Source organism: Chiloscyllium plagiosum, unplaced genomic scaffold (assembly GCF_037043375.1).
Source record: "Chiloscyllium plagiosum isolate Xiang-an unplaced genomic scaffold, Cpla_swu_hap1 HiC_scaffold_1, whole genome shotgun sequence".
Lineage (NCBI taxonomy): Eukaryota > Metazoa > Chordata > Chondrichthyes > Orectolobiformes > Hemiscylliidae > Chiloscyllium > Chiloscyllium plagiosum.
This window is the reverse complement of record NW_028270139.1, coordinates 167,387,715-167,412,422: the sequence shown is the minus strand read 5'-3', so window position 1 is coordinate 167,412,422 and position 24,708 is coordinate 167,387,715. Positions and strand designations below refer to the sequence as shown.

At 42.5% G+C, this 24,708-nt stretch overlaps 1 protein-coding gene across 2 annotated transcripts; it reads left to right on the top strand.

The window, feature by feature from the left end:
• Positions 1-452: 452 nt before the first annotated feature.
• LOC148152259 (interferon-induced very large GTPase 1-like) lies at positions 453-19,781 on the top strand. Of its 2 annotated transcripts, none has more exons than XM_087992104.1 (2): positions 453-724; positions 9,844-19,781. In XM_087992104.1, the coding sequence occupies exon 2, from the start codon at positions 10,079-10,081 to the stop codon at positions 16,928-16,930; it is 6,852 nt and encodes a 2,283-aa protein (XP_087848230.1). In that variant the 5' UTR covers positions 453-724; positions 9,844-10,078; the 3' UTR covers positions 16,931-19,781. The 2 variants fall into 2 exon arrangements, with proteins under 2 accessions (XP_087848230.1, XP_087848228.1); XM_087992102.1 differs by lacking the exon at positions 453-724 and adding an exon at positions 4,154-4,246.
• Positions 19,782-24,708: the final 4,927 nt, after the last annotated feature.

Here is a 24,708-nt window from a genome sequence, read left to right as displayed (position 1 = left end):
TTAGTATTTTCGGAATGCTTCAACCCCTTCACTATTTAGTATTTTCGGAATGCTTTAATCCTTCACTATTTAGTATTTTCGGAATGCTTTAATCCCTTCACTATTTAGTATTTTCGAAATGCTTTAACCCCTTCACTATTTAGTATTTTCGGAATGCTTTAATCCTTCACTATTTAGTATTTTTGGAATGTTTTAAACCTTCACTATTTAGTATTTTCGGAATGCTTTAACCCCTTCACTATTTAGTATTTTCGGAATGCTTTAACCCTTCACTATTTAGTATTTTCGGAATGTTTTAACCCCATTCACTATTTAGTATTTTCGGAATGCTTTAACCCCTTCACTATTTAGTATTTTCGGAATGCTTAACCCTTCACTATTTAGTATTTTCGGAATGCTTTAACCCCATTCACTATTTAGTATTTTCGGAATGTTTTAACCCTTCACTATTTAGTATTTTCGGAATGCTTTAACCCCTTCACTATTTAGTATTTTCGGAATGCTTTAACCCTTCACTATTTAGTATTTTCGGAATTCAATTGACTTCTTACTAATCACATGATTTCTGTGAATATAACTCAGTTGTAATCTATTCATACACTGGCATTACTGATTGGACATGGAGAAACAGAAAGTGAAAGTCCTCCTGTTTATATAAAGCCAAATGCATCTCAATGAAAAGGTCATTCCGACATCAAGAATCATCCGGGTCAGATATCATTGGGTAATTCTGCATCTTGTTCTTTACCATTTTCTGTTGTCAATTTCTGTATTTCCAATCCACCCTCTGTCTCATCTCTCCTGCTGCTTCCTCTTGCTCTTTCTGTGTGTGCTCAACTGTGTCTGAGGGTCTTTTTCTGATCTCCTCTTCCCTGTCTCGGTCTTTCTGCATTCGACTTAGCCTTTGGGAGCAGAGGGCTAGAGGGTGTGTGGAGAGAGGAAGGACAGAGATTAGGGGCAGATGGAAGAGAGGTGGGGAAAAGGGGGACAGAAAGGCGGTGCTGGGAGAGAGAGGAGGCAGTGTGCAGGGGAGAGAAGGGGCAAGAGGGAGAGGAGGAGAGAGAGGAGGGACAGGGATAGGGACAGAGAGGAGAAAACAAAGAGGAGAGCAGGGTGAAGAAGGGGGAGATGGGGAGAGTGCCGGGGATGGGGAATGGGAATGGGAGACGGGGAGGGGGCTGGTGTTCCTGGCCTGTGTGTCACTCCACTTCCCAACCTCCATGCCTGTGTTTCCCTTAATTTTCTGCCCATTCCATCCCACGTAGAGAGGGAAGCCAGAGGACAGAGAGAAAGGAAGGAAGGGAGGGGAGAGGAAGGTATGGGGGAGAGCATTTAAGGGGCTGGAGAGCTGAGAGGAGATGGAGAATGGGGAGAGAAGAGATAGATCAACAGAGGGAGAGAGGAGAGGATTGAGGGGGAGAGAAATAAAGGGGAGAGGAGGAGGCGGCTATCAAAGGAAGCTATGGATTATATCAGATTAAATGAATACATATTAAGTTGTTGGATTTAGTATTAAAGCTGATAATTATGATGTATATTGAATTCAGCAAAGAAGGCCCAGTAAACTGATCAATCAAAATTTGAATATAAATGGGGAAATCTAAATGAGACAATATTTAAAAAACTGCATAAGAGTCTTTGGGTAACAGGAAAATATTTTCTAAGATGAATGTGGATCCATCATGTGCAGAAACAGGAAATGTTATAATGGGGAATGAATAAATGGTGACTGAATTGATGGAGTGCCACAGAGGCTAGCACTGCTGCCTTACACCCTCAGGAACCCAGGTTCAATTCCACCCTCGGGTGATGCCTGTATGGAGTTTGCATGTCCTCCGTGTCTGCATGGGTTTCCTCACACAGTCTAAAGATGTGCAGGTTAGGTGGATTGTCCATGCTAAATTGACCTAACAGGATGGTGTTACAGGGATAGGATATTCTTCAGAGGGTCAGTGCAGATCTAAAACAAATGTAGGACAGATGTCCTTTATTAGAGGAGCCACACACCTTGGCAATACATCATAAACTAATTCATGGGGCTATGCACGCTTGAGCAACGAAGCTACGTGCTCAAAAAATGTGGCACACTGCTGCCTCACTGTGCCAGAGACCTGGGTTCAATTCCTGCCTCGGGTAACTTCTGTGTGGAGATTGCACATTCTCCCTGTGTCTGCTTGGGTTTCCTCTGGGTGCTCTGGTTTCCTCCCACAGTCCAAAGATGTGCAGGTTGGGTGAACTGGCCATGCTAAATTGCCCGTAGTGTTAGGTGAAGGGGTAAGTGTAGGGGAATGGGTCTGGGTGGGTTGCTCTTCAGAGGGTCGGGGTGGACTTGTTGGGCCGAAGGGCCTGTTTCCACATGTAAGTAATCTAATCTAAAAAAAATGCTCACAGTTGGGAAACACTGAGCAGGCAAACAGAGGCACCTTGAACAGATAAGCTACACTTTACCATTACCTCCTAGTGAGAAAGGAGCTTAGTTATGTGCAGGAGGCTGCAAAACAGCACCCCCACTGCTACATGGAGAAAGTGAGGATTGCAGATGCTGGAGATCTGAGTCGAGAGTGTGGTGCTGGAAAAGCACAGCAGGTCAGGCAGCATCCGAGGAGCAGGAGAATGCATGTTTCAGGCATAAACACCACACTCTCGACTTCCACAGCTACATGCCAAGCACTATAGTTCTTCTGGATGAGGGGCACTTCAACAAAATGATTCCTTAACTGGGAGGGAAGCCATGACCAAGAAAATGGCTTCCACAGAGTTAGAAAACACATTAGAATTCTGGGAGATGATGAGTAAAGATTCCTGAATAGTTACTGCAGGTCCAAAGGAAGCATTAATGTCACCCCATCATTTATGATGGTGGGAGAGAGGGAACAGGGATTGACTGATCTGTTGGACTTTCATTAACAGCAGGGGAATGTTGGAATCTATTAGAAGTGACAGGATTGGACAGAGTCAGCATGAATTTACAAAAGGGAAGTTGTGCTTGAAAATTTCCTGGAATTTTTTGACGATCCAACTAGAAGAATGGATGAAGGGACCAATGAATGTGGTTTATTTGGACTTTCAAAAAAGATAAGGTCTCATATAAGAGGTAAGCATGCAGTTAAAGGGCATGGGATTGGGATGCAGTGTGCTGACATGGATAGAGAACTTATTGGCAGACAGGAGAAAAAAGAATTTGGAAAAACAGACCTTTTTTCTGAGTGACAGGCAGTAACTAGTGGGGTACCACAGGGCTCAGTGCTTCAACTCCAGCTCTTCACAGGATGTACTATTGATTGGGAAAGGATTGGTGCAATGAGACACAGGTTGCTGAAAGTAAGCATGCAGATGCAGCAGGAGGTGAAGAAGATAGATGATTGTGACAGGGAATTCCAGGATTTTGACCCAGCGACAATGAAGGAAAAGCGATATATTTCCAAGTCAGAATGGTGAATGGCTTGGAGGGAAACTTACAGGGTGTAGTGTTCCCATGTATCTGCTGCCCATGTCCTTCTAGATTGAAGTGGTCGAGGGTTTGGAAGGTGCTGTCTAAGGATCTTCAGTGAACATCTGCAGTGAGTCTTGTCCAGTTGAAAATATATAACAAGTTGTGGTCAGTATGGATAATGGTCTCTCTCTGTTCCCATTTCAAACATATATATCAAAGTATATGATAGCCAGAGAAGCAATAGCCTCATGGTATTATCACTAGACTATTCATCCAAAGACACATCAAATATACCTGCATCAAATGTTGCTGCAACAGATGATGAAATTTAAATATAATTCTTTTGGCATTTAGTTTGGCACAACATCATGGCCAAAGGCCCAGTCCTGCACTGTATCGTTCTATGTTGTATGTGATCAGAACTAAGAAGTTAACATTCAATAATTTTGATTTTTTGAAAGACAGAAGAGGTGGAAAAGTTGATGGGGCAGCACTGTAAATAAGAGATGAAATGAGAACAATTGTGAAAGATGACCTTGGCTCGGATGATCGAGAGTGTATTTGGGGGGGAAGTAAGAAACAGAAAGGGAAAGAGCATTTTGGTGGGAGTAATGGACAGACCCCAAACAGTAGCCACTTTGTAGGAAAAGGCAATAAATAAATAAATAATAGACGCATGTGAAAAGAATAGAGCACTAATTATGGATGACTTTCATCACAGAATCCCTACAGTGTGGAAACAGGCCATTTGGCCCAACAGGGGAGGCAATGGCCTAGCGGTATTATCACTGGACGCTTAACGCACAGGCTCAGGTAATATTCTGTGAACCTGGATTCCAATCCCACCACTGCAGATGGTGGAATTTGAATTCAATAAATATCTGGAGTTAAAAGTTTATGATGACCAGGATTCCGTTGTTGATTGTTGGGGAAAAACCCCATCTGTTTCACTAATGCCCTTTCGGGAAGGAAACTGCCATCTTTGCCTGGTCTGGCCGACATGTGACTCCAGACCCACAATGATGTGGTTGACTCTTACCTGCCCTCAGGGTAATTAGGGATGGGTAATAAATGCTGGCCTAGTCAGTGATGCCCTCATTCCATGAATGAATTTTTAAAAGGTCTACACTAACCCTCGGAAGAGGTCTACACTAACCCACCCAGACCCATTCCCCTACACTATTACTCTACGTTTCCACTAACTAATACACCGAATCTACACATCCTTTAATACCACATGCAATTTAAAATGGCCAATTCACCCAACATATATATCTTTGGACTGTGGGAGGAAACTGGTGCACCAGGAGGAAACCCACACAGACACAGGGAGAATGTGCAAACTCCACACGGACAGTTGCCCGAGGTTGGAATCAAACCCAAATCCCTGGTGTTATGAGGCAGCAGTGCTACCCACTGAGCTACCAATCGTCAAGTTACTTGGGCCAATCAAGTTGGAAAGGGGATCAATGACAAGAACTTCATAGTGAATCAGGGATAGCTTCCTCGAGCAATATGCAAGGGAGCCAAGTAGGGAGCAGGCTATCTATGATCTAGTAATGAGGAATGAACCATGTTTCAGAGTGAAAGGTCCCCTCAGAAGTAATGATATAATTTAATCCTCTGTTTGAGCATAAGAAACTAAAGTTAAATGAATGGAATTACAATGAAAGGAGGATAGAGTTAGCGAAAGTGAACTGGTTGGATAGATTAACAGGAATGACAGTGAGGATAAATTCAGAATCCAGGAAAGGAGGACTAAAAAGATAATAGAGAGTAAACTACAAGAGCAAACCAGTGAGGAGAATAAAAATTGTCAACAAGAGCTTCTTTATGTTGACAAAAACGAAGAGAGAGGTCAAAGTAAACATAGTCCTTTTAGAAAATGAAGCTGGTGAGACAATTTTCAGGGACATGGAGATGGCAGAGGAGTTAAACAGATGCTTTGAATCAGTCCTTAAGGTGGAAGATATACTTAATTTGATTTATTATTCTCACATGTATGTCGATACGGTGAAAGGTGCTGTTTTGCATGCTCTACAGGCAGATCATACCATACCAAGTACATCACGTTAGCAGAACAGAGTGCAGACTTCAGTATTACAGCCGCAGAGAAGGTCATAATCAGACAGCACAGAAACAGACTCTTTGGTCCAACCAGCCCATGCCAATCATGTTCCCAAACTAAACTAGCCCCACATTCCTGTGTTTGACCCATATCCCTCCAAACCTTTCCTATTCAGAAGCATGGCCAAACATCTTTTAGACATTGTAACTGTTCCTGCATCCATTAGTTTCTCTGGCAGTTCACTCCACACACGAACCACTCTCTGTGCAGAAACATTGCCCTGCGTGTGCCTTTTAAATTTCACCTTAAAAATAAGCCCCCAGTTGTGAACGCCCCACCTTAGGGAAAAGACGCTTGTTATTCACCTTTTCTATGACCCTTATGATTTAATAAACCTGAATAAGGTCACCCGTCAACCTCCTACACTCCAATGAAAATTGTCCCAATCTGTCCTTTCTATTTTTATTATCTTAAGCCCACCATTGCTCACAGACTAGTCAAGCAACAGCCTGACATAATCATTCTTACAGATTCATACCTTATGGATAACACCCCAGACGCTGTCATTACCATCCCTGGATATGTTCTGTGCCACTGGCAGGACAGACCTAGCAGAGGTGACAGCACAGGGGGATACAGTCAGGAGGGAGTTGCCCTGGGGGTCCTTGACTCCAGACCCGATGAAGCCTCATGGCTTTAGGTTAAAGGTGGGCAAGGAAACCTCTTACTGGCTCAGCTGATGAGTCAGTACTCCTCCATGTTGAACAACACTTGGAGGAAACACTGAGGGTGGCAAGGGTGCACAATATTCTCTGGGTGGGGGTTTTCAATGTCCACCACCAAGAGTGGCTTGGCAATAGCATTACAGATCGAGCTGGTCAGGTCCAAAAGGATATAACTGCGAGACTGGGTCTGCAGAAGGTGGTGAAGTAACCTGCAAGAGGAAAAAACATACTTGACCTCATCCTTACTAATCTGCCAGCTGCAGAACCATCTGACTATGACAGTATTGGTAAACGTGACCACCGCACTGTCCTTGTGATTTAATAAACCTGAATAAGGTCACCCGTCAACCTCCTACACTCCAATGAAAATTGTCCCAATCTGTCCTTTCTATTTTTATTATCTTAAGCCCACCATTGCTCACAGACTAGTCAAGCAACAGCCTGACATAATCATTCTTACAGATTCATACCTTATGGATAACACCCCAGACGCTGTCATTACCATCCCTGGATATGTTCTGTGCCACTGGCAGGACAGACCTAGCAGAGGTGATGAAGTCCCACCTTCACATTGAGAATAACCTCCCTCGTGTTGGGTGGCACTATCATTGTGCTAAATGGGACAGAGTTTGAACAAATCCAGCAGCCCAAGACTAGGCATCCATAAGTGCTGTGGGTCATCAACAGCAGCAGAATTGTACTCCAGCACAATCTGCAATCTCATGGCCCAGCATGTCCCCCACTTAACCATTACCATCAAGTCAGGGGATTAACCCTGGTTCAATGGAGAGTGCAGGAGGGCATACCTGAAGGTGAGATATCTACCTGGTGCCAAACAGCATAAAGAGTAAATGATAGATCTGAGCAACCCAACAACTAACGGATCAGATCTAAGCTCTGCAGTCCTTCCACATCCAGTTGTGAATGGTGGTGGACAATTAAACAACTCACTGGAAGAGGCAGTTCCACAAATATCCCTATCCTTAATGATGGAGGAGCCCAGCACATCAGTGCAAAGATAAGACTGATGCATTTGTAACAATCTTCAGTCATATCCATCTCAGCCTTCTCTGGTGGTCCCCAGCATCACAGATACTGCAAAGGCTTCCGGCCTTCTGGCAACAGTATTGAAGATGTGTGCTCCAGAACCTGCTGCTCCCCAAGTCAATCTCTTCCAGTACAGTTACAACACTGGTATCTACCCGAGAATGTGGAAAATTTGCCCAGGTATGTCCTGTACACAAAAAACAGGACAAATCCAGCCCGGCTAATTACCACCCTTTAGGGTGAGAGAGGAAAGATTTAAAAGCATCAACTTTTCCTTACAGAGGGTGGTGCGTGCATAGAATGAGCTCCCAGAGGAAGTGATGGAGGCTGGTACAATTACAGTAGTTAAAAGGCATCTGGGTGGATATATGAATAGGAAGTGTTTAGAGATATGGCTAAATGCTGGCTAATGGGACTAGATTAATTTAGGATATCTGGTCGGCATGGACAGATTGGACAAAAGGATCTGTTTCTGTGCTGTATATGTCTATGACTTTAAATATTAAGGAAATAAATCCGAACATTTGGAAAATCAAAATCTAATCCAGCAAAGTCAGAATGGAATGGGAAATAGTGTCTTGACTAATTAAATTTTGGTGAAGTCTCAACCAAAATGGATTGAGGGTAACCAATAAATATGTTGTATTTGGTCTTCCGCAAGGCATTCAACCAAAGTACCTCACAACATGTTAAACCATAAGAGCCAATGATGTTGCAGATAGTAAACCCACCTGAATAATGAATTGGTCAATGAGCAGGAAACAATGAGTGGGGATAAGGGGCTGTTTTTCACATTGGTGACCTGTGGCTGGTGGAGCTGCACAGGGACCTGCATTGTGAGTGCAGTTGTTTACAATCTCCATCCATTGACTTGGAGCATGTGAACGTACTGTCGTCACATTGGCAGGCAACACAAAAATATGTGGAAATGCAAGTTGCAAAAGGAATGAAAACAGTTTACAGAGAAATGTTGATTGTTAAAAGTCAGTGGGCAAAAGGTTGGCAAATGGAATATAATGTGAGAAAATGTGAAGTTGTTCATTTTGAAAGGGAGAACAAAAGAATACTTAAATGGAGAAGAATACAGAAATTTGCAACAGTGTTTTTGGGGGTACTCGCGCACAAAACACAGAAAGCAAACATGAAGGTGCAAGAGGTAATCAGGAAGGCCACTGGCATGTTGGTCCTTATTTCAAGGCGGTATAAGAGTGAGGAAGACTGACTGCAACTGTACAAGTTGTTAGTCAGACCAGATCGGGAATAGTAGGTCCCCCTTTTTAGGGAAAGGTAATGTTTCACTGGAGGCATTTCAAAGGATGTTCACTTGGATAATCCTGGTTTGGAGGGATTGTTTTATTAGCAAAGGCTAAACAGGTTGGGTCTCTACTCATTGGGGTTTAGAGGAATGAGAAATGATCTCATTGAAACACACAGGATTCTTAAGGGGCTTGACAGTGTCAATGCCGAGAGGACGTTTCCCCTCATTGGAGAGTCCAAGACCAGGGAGCACAGTCTCAGAATAAACTGGTGCCTACTTAGAACTGAGATGAGGAGGAATTTCTTCTCTCAGAGGGTTGACTGTCTTTAGAACTGTTTGCCTCAGAGAGCTGTGGGGGGCAGAATCCTTGTGTATATTTAAGGCTGCAATAGATTCTTGACCAGTTGGGGACTCAAAGGTTACAGGAAAGTGGATGTGAAGAATATTGGGTCAGTTGTGATCCTATTGAATGACAGAGCAGGCAGTTTTGCGGGGGGGGGGCATGGTGGGGGGGGAATAGCCTCCTTTCCCTATTTATTATGGTCCTGTTGGATAAAAGAATCCCATTCTGTAAGAAATAAAAGCTCCCATGTCCTGTGAAAGCTCTATACGTTGACTAGTGACTTCAGAATTCATGCAATAGATACAATCCCATGCACATTACCTGTAATTCAATCCCTCTTCCAAGGGTTTCATGCACACCTAGTACTCATCATTGAAATGGTTTCAGAACTGGCAAATAAGAATTATTTTCTTTTCTAATTCAACTCTTAACTGTGTCTGACTACAGGTGTAAGAGTTGTCAAAGAAGATTGGGTTAACTATAGATAAAATTAGATTCTTTATAGTTTGTCTGTGTCCTGTTGAAGTTGAGATATTAGTAACAATTTGTTAATTTTTGTTTAAGTTTTTAACTTGTTGTCCAAAATGTGTAATTTGTCAACTCTAACAATTGAATAATTTTGAGTGTCTTTGAATGTTTGAATTTCACTGTGTTGTGAATCCAATGAGGGGGAGGTTGATTTGGTTTGGCTTGCTGTTCCCGTGTCATAACAATGTGGAAATTTATACGATATCTGAATGGGAGAGAATAGAGAAACGGGGTTTCGAATGATACCTTAGGGGTAACACTTAAATGGCCACCTATGGATCTTTTTAACTAGAAGCAATTCAGAAAATATTACATTTGACTGGATAAACAAGTAGCAGGCTCACACGTCTAACAATGAAATATTAACGTATTTCTGATCTTCTCAATGACAATTCAGTCCAGCCTGTTATTTTTGATTGTTCCATTGTTACATGTCCACAGCTATTCCCAAGCACTTGAAGTCTCATTGTTCTGAACGTGTGGTAAGAGGAAAGGAGCAACCTACAAAGTGCACCAAAGAGAAACCTCAGACATGGAAGCAATGTTGAGCAGCAGGTCAATTTCACAATAAATTACAGGACAGGAAGTCAGACCAGTGATAAAGCACAGGACAGGATCCTGAATCTCTGGAAATCGAATTTCACCTCTGATCAAAAGGAAATTTATTTAAAAGGAAATGGGACAGACTTCAGAATGTGGTTACTGGTCTGCAACTCAGCTGCTTGAAAAGGCATCTGGTGGACTGGCACTCAAAGGAATTTTTGTCAGTAAGAATGTGAATGATCTGTTAAAGACGCGGGAAAGACTGCTGGAAGTCCCAAAGACATGCTGTCTATTGGGTCCATCCATGAATCCTACTGAACACACTGAGAGTTTCACGTCTCACACTCATGCCGAAAATTCTAAGAAGTGTGTAGAACAGTTGGGTCTTGGTATCAGAAGCAGTGTTGAGACTAAATTCTGGAGCTTTGAACTGGATGTTAAGGGAGAGCATAACACTTCCAGCAGCAGTTCTAACAGCACAAAAAATACATATGTCTCTTTTTATAAGATGATCATTGTACCTATGGCCAGTGTTGAGTTAAACTGCAAGGATCTGAAACTGTCAGAAACTGCTGTCAACTCTCTGAAAGATGTTGAAATGAATCTGCGCTATCAGGAGTCAGATCATGTGAAAGATATTTTGTGCGAGCAATTCCTGGAACGATTCGGGTCACATGTAAACAGCAGCAATATTCACTTTGGGGGAAATTACTTGATAGAAACAGAAAGTGATAAATTGAAAACCCAAGAGAAAGAAGATGCTGAAGAAGTCATGAAAACATTGGTCAACACAGATTTACAAACTAGCGCGTTAGGCTTCGTCAGTGCCAGTGTTTCAGCGTCTGCGTCTCACTTTAAATCTAACGTTAACTCTACCTGCAAAAAGACTCTATTGGATAAAATAAGTGTCCGCATTACTAAGATCGGTGGCCCTGTTGAAGCATCATCGCTTCTAGACTGGAAGAAAGGCTTACAGAAACAGGATAGCACTTGGCGAGTCATTGATCGTGGCTCTGTACACAGCCTAGTTCCTGTCTGGAAAGTAATTCAACAGAACCACAGGACAGACTTTGACAATTATCAATTACTAACTGAAAGCTTGCAGAGATGCTGGGAAAGGAAAACTGGATTACAGGCTGAAGATACAGAAACTGGAAAAGTGACGGAAGTTAATACCAGTATTCAAGATCTGGTGCAGGAAGTAAGCAAATGGAACTCCATCTCAGAATCAGAGTTTGTTGCAGACTGTATTAGGAACATTTCCCAGTGTGCACACATTAAAGCCTCTTTGGGAAAACACTTCCCGATAGACACAGACAGACTGTGGTATTGTGAATTTATTTGTAAAAGCCCCGTTCAGGAATTCTTCAGTAAAGTTTTAAAATGCATTGCAGAGAACAGAATTGTGGGTGTGGATAAAATCTATCTAAAGGTTCAACTGGCACATCTGCTGCAGCCTCAAGAAATAATAAACAGCTTGGATTTTCCAAACATCTCATCAATCTTGCAACAACTGACTGACAATATCAGTGATGAGAAAGAATTAATCTTCTCCAGTTTTGAGGAAGCAAAGGAATACATTAAGAAACTGGAGAAAATATTCCAGGGGCCAGATGTTGGGAACAAATTTCAAAGTAAAGTTTGCAGTGAGCTGGGAAAATCATTGTTTCAACTACAACAAAGTAAAGATCAAGAGACATCTTTGCTCTTGACTGCACTTCTGCACCCACTATTCCACCAACCTAGTGGAATACTGATTCAGCCTCTAACAGAGGATGGCTGTAAATACCTGATCTCTCAGTTAGATCAAATCGAAACCTTCAGGCATGAAATGGAGACAATGCAGAAGGCACAATGCCAAGCCTTCCTGCTCCTCAAAGCACTGACTGCCAGAGTCACTGAGTCAGAATATAAAGATCCCAGAATAGTACTCGAAACAATGTTTGCAAAAATGGACAAAGAAGTATCGCTTCAAGTCCGTGAGGCAGTGATGACTCAGAATGGAACCTTTTTATCTGACATGGAACTTCTAAAAGAAACATTACTACATTTATCAGCCAACAAAGATGGACTGGAAGAAAACACACCATCAGAATATAGTGAAACATTGGAAAGATTCACATTCAGTGATGACAGAGAAAAGAACATCAACAAGCTCCCAGATTCTTTCTGTGAGTGGACTGAGCAATCAGGCATATCCCACAATGAGACACCACCTCAAATTGTGAATGACTTGGGATTACAAAATTACTATCCTCATAAGCTATCCCTAAATTTCACTCGGGAGATGAGCTGGGATAAACTGAGTGACAGTAAGCTGACTGAGTTAAAAGATGTCCCTTTGCGTTTCCTCCAAAAGGTCCTCTCTGCCAATTCTGTTGCAAGGAACCTTGAATGGCCACTTGCTCAACAATCAGAAAGTGAGATCGATGCTGATGAAGATTTCAATGGTTTCTTTGAAGGAAAAGAAACTGAGATTTCTGAGATTAATCCTCAAGATATCATTACTACTATCTTCCTTTGTGCAGATTACTTTCTACAACAGGAGCTAATGCTGAAGATGTCTCTATGCCAGTTTGCATTACCCTTTCTGCAGCCATATAGGGATAATTATTCTACAGAAAAGAAGAGGGATTCCACAGATGAACCTGGTGGCACCCTTCTCCTGTGGGCAATGCGATCTATTGTTAAAAAATGGTGCCCACAATCCCATATATCAAGTAACAGCTTTGTGCAAGAGCCAATTGTAACTGCAGCCATGCCAACCATTTCCTTCATCAGGATTGGAAGATGCAGTATCTCCAAATCCAAAATTCTCAATTTCACCTTGAGCCAGAAGCAGCAACAACAGAATATCTTCCTGCACTCGGGTATGGACTGTGGCCATGTTCCACGTGACATATCTGATGGACTAGCCGAGATCAGCTGGTACCTTCCATCTGGCAAAAAGAATTTGGACGTATTCCCCGAGGCTGCAGCATTCATTAACCTCCGAGGAGATGCTGAAATTTATCAGAGAAACACTCGGTTTCTTGCTAAAGTCTCTGCTGCTCTCTTTATATTCATTGATATCATTGGGGAAAAGGAAAGAAAATTCCTTACTTCTCTTGCACAGTCACCAGCCAAATTCTTTCTCATAATCAACTCACACAGCAATCAGCAAAAGATAACCCAACAGCAAACAAAGGAACTGTTCAAAGATCTACAGTTAAAACCTCAACAATGCATTGTTCGGACAAATTTAAATGATGCAAAGCTTGTGGAAAACCTTTGTTCGAGAATTGAACAAATGATTCTAACTCAGAAAGAGAAGACCTTTCTAAACCTGGAGCAAATGGCTGAAATTGCACGAGAAAGTGGGATTCAAATCGATGAACATCATCCCAAAATACAAAATGCTAAACAATTGGCCTCCAAAATACTGGAAGGACTTAACCTTGAAGCCATTATTGAATACAAACAGAGGGTGTTACCCTTCCATGGGAAGCCCTGGCAAGATTGGTCTAAAGCTGAGAAAGAGAAGTCTCGCATGAAACTCCGTAAGAACAAGACTACAGAGGTATACAAGTATGAGCTGGAGCAAAAGCAGAAAAAAATCCAAGGAGATCTGATCAAGCAGAACTTGTCGAAAGAGATGCAACAATTCATTACAGAACTGATTTCAACTTGTGCAGAAGAGAGAGCGCTTTTCCTACAATGGCTGAAGTTCAATCTGGACAGTAAATCAAGGGAGATAATGTCAAACTTATGCAGCGCTTATAAAACTTTTTTGAAAGACTCAAAGCAGAAGACAAGTGAGCTGAAAGATTTGGATCAGAAAATGTCTGATAGTTCTCTTGGACTTGAGCATTTCATGAGGGAACTGGGTCAGGTTTATGAGATTTCAGTGACAGCAAGTAATATTGGCTCCGAGAGAAAAATGAACAGGAATATATTGGAGTTACCAATAGTTGCAGCTGAACTGTTGCTGGAAGGGTTCCCGCTGGAGCTCATTGATGGAGATGTTTCCAACATACCGGTTCAGTGGGTCACTGCTGTACTGAAGGAAGTAGCTAAGAAGGTGGGCACTGCTTCCCGTGTGTTTGTGGTGACAGTGCTTGGTGTCCAGAGTACAGGGAAGTCCACACTCCTAAATACAATGTTCAGTTTGCAGTTTGCTGTGAGTAGTGGCAGATGTACACGAGGAGCCTTCATGCAGTTTCTCAAGGTCACAGGGCAACTGAAAAAAGATCTTGGCTGCGATTTCATGCTGGTGATTGACACTGAGGGCCTGAAAGCTCCAGAACTCGCAACCCTTACAGACAGTTATGAGCATGATAATGAACTAGCAACATTTGTCATTGGATTAAGCAATTTAACTTTAGTAAATATAGGGATGGAAAACCCCACCGAGATGAAAGATGTTTTGCAGATTGTTGTGCATTCCTTAATCCGCATGAAACTAACTGGCAAGCGGCCAAGCTGCCAATTTATCCACCAGAATGTTGGAGATGTGTGTGCATATGATCAGAACCTGAGGAGTCGTCAAAAACTGCTGGAACAACTGGATCAAATGGTAGAGGCTGCAGCGAAACTGGAGAAGGTGGACAAAATGAAATTCTCAGATGTGATGGAGTATGATGCTGATCAGAGCAACTGGTACATCCCAAGTCTGTGGCATGGCACTCCTCCAATGGCTGCAGTTAATACTGGTTACAGTGAGCAAGTCTTTGAGCTGAAGAAGCACATCATTCAATGTTTAGTAAAACGTAGCAAATCTGAAAGAGCTTTAACAATTCCAGACTTTATCAAGTGGATGCCTGGGCTTTGGGAGCAGGTGAAAAATGAGAACTTCATTTTCAGTTTTCAGAATAGTCTGGTTGCTGAAGCTTACAATCAGCTCTCCATGAAGTACAAAGAGTGGGAATGGAATCTCCGCAAGTTTGCACATTCCTACACATGTGAAACTGAAAATACAATAAAGAATGAAGATGGTGATCTCACCCAACTGCTCCCAAAATTGGAACTGGAGATCAGGAATACGATTGATGACAAAAAGCAGGACACACTCAATAATCTAAAACGACATTTTGAAAGTGGTGCTGATAATGTGCAGCTGATGGAGAAATACAGGGAGCAATTCAAACAAAGCATTTCCATGTTATGTAGACAACTCCAGGATAATTTACTACAGAAATGTAAAGATACTATCAACAGGCAAGTGGGATTATCGAAAGTGGATACTATCTGGGAAGAATTCAACAACAAGATTGAAGAACAAGTCAAGAAACTTTTACAAAATTGTAAAGAAATTCAGCAAGTGTTACATGATGAAGAACTAAAAGCTGCCTTTGAAAGAATGTGGCATGATACGCTCTCTAAATTGAACTATCAGCCCTGCAGTAAAAAAAACATTGAGGCCGAGATTGAAAATCTTCTGAGAGATGACATGGAAACACAAGGAAGAGTGATAAATGCAAGTCTGAAAGAGAAATGCCTGTCAAAGCACGGGAAGCAAACCTTTAAGATTCTGGAGAAACACATTAATGTGTCGAAGTGGAGGTTGATTAAAAACCTTGGTACAATTAATCCATCAGATTTAGAACAAGCAGGACTGATATCAAATACACTTGAGACTGAATGTAGGGAACAGATCAATAACATTGCAAAAATGGACATGGATTATGATATCAAATATTGTATTGAACTTTTGGACAACATAGACAAAAAAATCAACGATAATGATTCAGATTCAAAGTTTAGAATGAGTGAGATTTTCAGGGCAGAGTTTAAACTTCACATGTGTGGCTACGCTGCACCAAGATTCATGGAAATGCAATCCAAATTTATCAACAAACATGATCCACAGAAGCGGCTGGAAAGCAAAAAAGATCAATACTTTGAACTATTCATGGCGATTTACAAGGAGCAGGATCAGAATCAGCAACAAGCAGAACGATTTGTAAAATGCTGCTTTATGCCAGCTGTCAGAGATGCCACACTCAACAGCCTCAGCCTGAAAATAGTGGACGATATGAAAAAAAATGATCCTGAGGGGAAGTACACACTCCGCAATAACTTCATTGTCGCACTTCTGATCTATTTAAAACAAACTAACAGCTTCGAAGAATATTACCAGTATATTAATAACCTTGAGAATTTTGCATCCAACTGGCTTCACAAGCAGGTTATTGCACACTGCAAAATGCAATTTAAAGGAGAAATGAAATTTATACATCTAGCTAAGGAAATTGTCAAAGAAATCACTCAACAGGCCATTGAATTTGTCAGAGATGTATCACAGCAGAACATTTCTGGAAATGTTCAGGGCTTCCTTGATCTGTTTATTAATAAGTTCAAAACAAAAATTGCGATGCCCAAAGAGGAGTTGAAATTTGTTTTATTCCAGACTGACAGCAATGCCAAGAAATTTGCAGAAGCAGTTCTACTGTCTATTGCAGAGGCAGAGAAGCTCCTCCTCCATGAGGTGACAGGCTGGAATGTTGAAGCAAAGGTGAAAGAATTATCTGTAAAACCAAATAAGGAACTCTTTAAAGGTTTATTCAGTTGCACAAAGAAATGCCCTTTCTGTGGAGTTTTCTGTGATGCAGAGAGCCCTGAGCACCAGCAGCATTTCAGTAAACAGCACAGGCCTGAAGGATTAACTAGTTTTCGATGGAGAGACAGCCAGCGTCTTGTGGTGGATGTTTGTACAGCTTCAGTAGCAACCAATGCACAATTCTGCAATGGTGACACAAATGGTAAGTACGTACCCTACAAGGACTACCAAACAGTCAATGATTACTATAAATCCTGGACTATTCAAAAGGAACTCACTGCAGAGGCAACATCCTACTGGAAAAAAGTTTTTTATACTTACAATGAGAAATTTGCTGAGAGATATGGAGCAAAATGTGCAGAAATTAGCAAATCCTGGGACATTGGATGGGATGAAATAAAGAAGCAGCTGAACAAAACATATAACACAAATATCGAATCCCTGTAGGAGCCTATTCAATATCTTAGCAATGCAAACACCTTAAATCAATCAGAAATTAGAGAGTATATATGGAAATGTCAAGAAATGCATTACTGTAAAATTTCAAATGCCACAATGCTAAATTAAAACTTAGGAGAAATGTTTTCACTCACGTTTTATTAAGTATAATTAAGTTATGGAATGTTATTAGGGAAAGGAACTGGAGAGGACATTAGAAATTAGGTCAAGAAACAGTCAGATATATTTCTAACAGGAATTTGGGATATGACGAAGAGGGATTGAAAGGTGTATAGAGAAAGTGTTGAGGGATAGGGTGAGAGAGACCGAGGGACATGGAGAAGGTATTGAGTGACATGGACTGAGTAACTGAGGGACAGGGTGAGAAATATGTTAAAATTGTGGATTGGCCACGTCAACATTTGTAAGAAAGGTTTAATCTCACTGCCAATTCCTGATTCTCTTTCTTAAGAATGGAGCACTATATCAGACACACAATCAGCTTCCAGGTCAGTTTCTTCTCAGTTATGTATTAAATAGCTCTGAATGCATCAGTCTAAAGTGTAGGGAAATGATAGTTGCTTATGAATCTCTACCAAGAAAAGCTTACACGGTGTAATTATATTCTTAAATATTGTTAATATGTTGCAGGCTCTGCAAAGCCACATTATTCATATTTTTTATAAGTGAATTTGAAAAGATTCACAAATATTTAAACTGAAGCAGTAACAGGCATCTGCAGGTACAATGTGAGGCAGGAATCTGAGTAGATAGTTTCAGATTAGAAACCATTTCTAGTTCAGAATGGGCTGAATAGCCAGTTTTGGTGCTTTAATTCTGAGCATTCAATGATTTATGTCAGTTCTGCCTGTAACCTCTATCTCTGAAACTGAAGAACCAGAGGATGCATGACCTTAATGGGCAGAGTTGGTTTTACTTCTGTTGACAACTAGAGACAAGGAAATTGTCACAGTGGGACAGGAACAAGTTCCTTTAGGAACTGCAACAGAACAAACACAAAGATAAATTACTTCACTAGGAAATGCACCTTCGTGCCATCTGAATTCTCCCTCCACAGAAACTCTACAATCTACAAATCCACACACAGTATCTGACTTAGACAATAAGACCTTGGAGCAGAAGTAGACTATTCAGACCATTGAGTCTGCTCCATCATTAAATGGGATTATGATTGAGTTGATAATTGTCAACTCCACTTTCCTTCCTTTTCTCCATCGTAATTAAAATAAATCTATCTCAGCTTTGAATATACTTCATAACCCAGGCTTGAGTGTCCTTTATAGTAAAGAATTTCACAGATTCACGACCCATTGAAAGAAAAAATGCCTCCACATCCTTGTCTTACATTTGCAATCCCTCATTCTGAGATTACGACTCTGGTCGTAGACTCTCTCGTAAGGGGAAGCATATCTTAGAATCATAGTATCATAGAATCCCTACAATGTGGAAATAGACCATTTGGCCCAACAAGTTCACACAGACCCTCCAAACAGTATCCCACCCTGACCCTATCACTCTACATTTACTAGATTAGAATGGTGCTGGAAAAGCACAGCAGTTCAGGCAGCATCCGAGGAGCAGTAAAATCGACGTTTCGGGCAAAAGCCTTTCATCAGGAATACAGGCAGAGAGCCTGAAGGGTGGAGAGATAAATGAGAGGGGGGCGGGGTACATTTACCCCTGACTAATGCACCAAACGTACACATCCCTGAGCACTATGGGGAAATTAGCATGGTCAGTCCACCCAGCCTGAACATCCTTGGACTGTCATGTCTCAGCAGAATAATCTCTGAAAGGAATTTCTGCAGAAGTAGAGTCCGATAAAGAGGATAATAAGTGAAACCTGACAGTACTTGCTCCTCCTTATGTCTCCATTATCTGAGTAGAATTGTGTGAAACAACCCAAGAAACCACTGGGGCCATTACAGCTTTGGATCATCTTCATACAGAAGGAGAAACAGCAGAACTAACATTGGGTTAACTGATGAGCAAGGGATTTGAACCAGGAAAGTGCTGATTCCTTGATGAGATGGCAGCACTCACAGTGAAATTGGAAGAACGTATAACGAGACATGTCTTGAATTAATTTAAATAATGAAAAAGCGCTGCTTACAATTGTCATTTTAACTGTGTGTTCTAATGAGAATCTAGGTGTACTTTGTGTCCTCTGCTAATTACTGAGTACAATAACTCAACAACAGTGAAGATAGTCATTCGGCTAAAAATGTGTAAGTGCCTTCAAGTAATTAATAATACTTTTAACATTAATTATCAATTAATTTTAAAAATCACATAACACCAGGTTATAGTCCAACAGTCCAATAACCATGAATTCATGGAAAGACGGAGGGAGAAGAATAGTTAAGATTCAGAAGTTAGACTCCAGATCCTTGAAGTAATACCAGAGGCTAACTACTTACACTTTTACTTGGTTACAGTCATTGTATCAACAATAATAAATGATTTAAAACTGAAAGCTCAGAATCACAGCTATGTTACAGAAGAGGAGGAGGTCATTCAGCCCATCAAATCTACACCTTGAGCGCTTTATCCACTGCCAATCTCCCACTTTTTAGAATATTTTTGCAGTTATATTTATCAAAATAATCATCCAATGCCTTCTCCTGTTACCGTGGTGTATAAACTGAAGCCCAGCTCCTCAATACAAAAGCACCAAGAACTCAATGTTTACTGTTCTGGTATGTGTATTTGCCTTCAGCCATTACTGTGATGCTTTAATCTGAACTACAGTTGCATTTCCATGATATGATGTGAAATTAACATAGTGAACTGTTATTGCTTGAGTAGCTGTAATTGAATAAAGTAGATTTTAGCTGTACATGAATGGTGTCCTGTCAAATCCTTCACTGAGCTGAGCAAAGAATTCCCAGTTCCACACTATGTTTACAAAGGATTGTCTGTGCAGCTGAATCTTATTCCTTGATCCAGTTTATTTAAACATTGGTCATTATCAAAAATGCCCTAAATCTTTAAACCCATGTGCATTCTCATATCCCCCAGTCCATTACTGACCTGATATGCCCGAAACATCGATTCTCCTGTTCCTCGGATGCTGCCTGACTAGCTGTGCTTTTCCAGCACCACACTCTTTGACTCTGATCTCCAGCATCTGCAGTCCTCACTTTCTCCTTCCTCTATTCCCTGCCTGTTCATGTGTCTGGCTAAATGTCTGTTAAATATTGCTATCATATCTGTGTCTACCAGTTCCCATAGCAACATGTTCCAGATACCTAGCAAACTGTGTGAAAAACCTGCCTCGCACATCTCTTTTAAACTTTCCCCTCTCAACTTAGACCTATGCCCCCTAGTATTTGATATTACCATCCTGGGGAAAAAAAACTTTGACCATCCACCCTATCAATACCGCTCATATTTTATATACTTCTATCAGGTTGTCCCTCAGCCTCTGGGGCTCTAACAAAAACCCACACTCCACTCCCGGCACCTTCCCTTGTTGCAGCAAGGGGTGTAAAACCTATGCTCACACCTCCCACCTCACCTCCATCCAAGGCCCCAAAGGATCCTTCCATATCCGACAGAGATTTCCTTGCACATCCAAACACCTCATCTACTGCGTCCATAGCTCTCGATGTGGTCTCCTCTACGTTGGGGAGACAGGACGCCAACTCACGGAATGTCTCTGAGAACATCTCTGCGACACATGTACCAAATAACCTCACCCCCTGTGGCTGACCACTTCAACTTCCCCCTCCCACTCCTGGGCCTCCTCCACTGCCAAATCCAAGCCATTCGACATCTAAAGGAAGATGGCCTCATCTTCCGCCTTGGGACCCTCCACCCTCCGGGATCAATGTTGACTTCACCGGTTTCCCTATTTCCCTGCCCCCCCACCTTATCCCCTCCCAACTCAGCACTGCCCTCTTGAACCATCCTACTTGTCCCCCTTCCTTCCCACCTATCTGCTGCACCCTCCCCTCCGACCTATCACCATCACCTCCCACCTGCATCTACCTATCACCTTTCCAGCACCCCACCCCCACCGTCCTATTTATCCATCAGCTCCCTTTTCCCCCACCCACATTCCTAATGAAACATCGATTCTCCTGCTCCTCGAATACTGCCTGACCTGCTGTGCTTTTCCAGCACCACACTTTTTGACCTCATTCTAACTTGTCACCAATCTGCTGCTGATTCCCCAAATCCTGAACATTATTTCTATTTAAATATCATTCACAGACTCTTGAATGCCTCAACTGAACCTACCCCTGTCACACTTTCAGGCAGTGCATTCCATACTCCAACTAATCACTGTGTGAGAAAAGCGTTTTCTCAAATTACATTTGCTCCATTTGCAAATCACTTTGAAGCCATGCTCCATGGTTCTTGATGTGTTTAAAAGTGGAAAAGGTTCTTCCCTGTCCACTCTGTCCAGACCCTTAGTGATTTTGAAAGCATCAATCAAAGTTCCTCTCAGCCTTCTCTTCTCCAAGAAAATCAGTCCCAATCAATCCTTGTCATTGAAGTGTGTCTCATCCCAGAAACTACTCTCACAACAGGGGTCACGGAGCTGTATAGTACAGAAACAGACCCTTCAGTCCAACTTGTTCATGCTGACCAGATATCCTAAATAAATCTAGTCCCATTAGCCAGCATTTGATTGATGTCCCTCTAAATCCATGTCTCTGACTCTATTTACGTACCCATCCAGATGCCTTTTAAATATTGTAACTGTACCAGCCTCCACCACTTCCTCTGGAAGCTTGTTTTATACATGCATACCCTCTGCATGAAAACCTCACTCCACAGGTCCCTTTTAAATCTTTCCCCTCTCTCCTTAAACCTATCCCCTCTAGTTTTGGACTCCCCATCCTGGGGAAAAGACCTTGTCTATTCATCCTATACATGTCCCTCATGATTTTATAAGCCTCTATAAAGTCACCCCTCAGCCTCCAACACTCCAGGGAAAACAGCCCCAGCCTCTCCCTCATGCTCAAACCCTCCATCCCTGGCAACATCCTTGTAAACCTTTTCTGAATCCTTACAACATCCTCCCTATATCAGAGAGACCAGAATTGCGTACAGCATTCCAACAGTAGCCTAACCAATGTCCTGTACAGCCACAATATGACCTCCCAACTCCTGTACTCAATGCTCTCACCAATAAAGGCAAGTGTACCAAATGCCTTCTTCATTGTCCTGTTTACCTCAGACTCCACTTTTCAGAAACTATGAACCTGCATTGCAAGGTCCCTTTGTTCAGCAACATTCCCCAGGACCTTATCATTAAGTATTTAAAGCTTGCCCTGATTGGTCTTTCCAAAATGCAGCATCTCATATCTATCTAAATTAAATTCCATCTTCCAAAGACTAAGAAGCTTACATGAAGTCACTCCAGGACTTACAACCAAGGTAATAAAGGAGGTTTGAAATGAAATTTCAAAGATGATGTTCTGCTGCACTTTAGAGATGATACAATTCCATCAACCTCCCCAAAAAGAACAGTAACAAGAGAAGCTGAACAGTGGGGTTGGTTAATATAGAACACAATGACTTTATCCATCATGTACATCAACACATATGCTATACAGTATTCCCAATTCCTCCGCCAGATCTGCTCCCAGGAGGGCCAGTTCCACCACAGAACACACCAGATGGCCTCCTTCTTTAGAGACCGCAATTTCCCTTCCCACGTGGTTAAAGATGCCCTCCAACGCATCTCGTCCACATCCCGCACCTCTGCCCTCAGACCCCACCCCTCCAAACGTAACAAGGACAGAACGCCCCTGGTGCTCACCTTCCACCCTACCAACCTTCGCATAAACCAAATCATTCGCTAACATTTCCGCCACCTCCAAACGGACCCCATCACTAGGGGTATATTTCCCTCCCCACCCCGTTCCGACTTCCGCAAAGACCGTTCCCTCCGTGACTACCTGGTCAGGTCCCCGCCCCCCTACAAGCCACCCTCCCATCCTGGCCCAGCAGGAATTGCAAAGCCTGCACCCACACCTCCTCCCTCACCTCCATCCAAGGCCCTAAAGGAGCCTTCCACATCCATCAAAGTTTTACCTCCACATCCACTAATATCATTTATTGTATCCGTTGCTCCCGATGCGGTCTCCTCTACACTGGGGAGACTGGACACCTCCCAGAGCGCTTTAGGGAACATCTCTGGGTCACCCGCACCAATCAACCACACCGCCCTTGGCCCAACATTTTAACTCCCCCTCCCACTCTGCCGAGGACATGGAGGTCCTGGGCCTCCTTCACCGCCGCTCCCTCACCACCCGACGCCTAGAGGAAGAACGCCTCATCTTCCGCCTCGGAACACTTCAACCCCAGGGTATCAATGTGGACTTCAACAGTTTCCTCATTTCCCCTTCTCCCACCTCACCTCAGTTCCAAACTTCCAGCTCAGCACTGTCCCCATGACTTGTCCTACCTGCCTATCTCCTTTTCCACCTATCCACTCCACCCTCCTCCCTATCACCTTCATCCCCTCCCCCACTCACCTATTGTGCTACTTTCTCCCCACCCCCCACCCCCCACCCTCTCTCACTTATCTCTCCATCCTTCAGGCTCTCTGCCTGTATTCCTGATGAAGGGCTTTTGCCCGAAACGTTGATTTTACTGCTCCTTGGATGCTGCCTGAACTGCTGTGCTTTTCCAGCACCTCTCTAGTCTAGACTCTGGTTGCTAGCATCTGCTGTCATCATTGTTTTTACTTACCTGCTATACAGTTTTGTCATAGGCACACTAAAATAGATGTGACTGGTATGCTTAGTCCCGAGACATCTAAATCATGCTCTAATGCGTGGTCCGCATGAAATTCCTGCATTTGTTATTCATTCACAAGATAGATCCAGTGGCTAGGCCAGCATTTACTGCCAGTTCCTGGCAGCCCCTTGACAAGGGGGTGGTGAATGTAGGTAGACCCACAACGGTGTTAGGGTGGGAATTCAAATATTTCCACTCAATGACACTAACAGAATGGTGATATATTTCTAAGTCAAGATGGTGTGTGACTTCAGGGGAACTTAAAGATGGTAGTTTTCCCATTTATATGCTGCCCTTGTCCTTCAGATCGTGGTCAGAGCTTTGGTAGGTTCTGTCTACGAAGACTTGGTGTGTTACTGCAGTGCATCTTGTAGATAGTATACACTGCTGCCAAGGTGGAGGGAGTATGTGTTGAAGGTGTCAGATGGGATTCCAAACAAGCTTTGTCCTGGATGGTGTCAAATGTGGAGTCATAGAGGTAATACAGCATGGAAGCAGGCCGTTCTGCCTGAACTGGTCCATGCTGTCCATAGTGCCCACTCAGCTAGTTTCAATTGCCTGCATTTAGTCTATATCCCCCTAAATCCTTCCCTTCCATGTTCCTATCTAAATGAGTTTTTAAATGGTGCTATTGTACCTGCCTCAACCACTTTCTTTGGCAGCCCATTCTATATGCTTCTTGAATACTGTTGAAGCTGCAACCATCCAGGTATATGAGAGTAATCCTCACTGTGCCATGTAGATGGTGGATAAGCCCTGGGGAGTCATAAGTTACTCACTGCAAGATTCCCAATTTCCCCGATCCACTCTTGTAATTGCAGTATGTATAATCAGTGGCAATCCCCACAAGAATGTGATGGCTAGAGCTTCAGCAGTGGTAATACCATTACACATGAAGGAGCAATGGTTAGATTTTCTCTTACACAGAAACATAGAAGATAGTAGCAGGAGGAGGCCATTCGGCCCTTCAAGCCTACTCTGCCATTCATCACTATCATGGCTCATCA

Coding starts and splice junctions, on each gene's coding strand:
- LOC148152259 (XM_087992104.1), top strand. CDS start 10,079: ATGGGACAGACTTCAGAATGTGGTTACTGGTCTGCAACTCAGCTGCTT.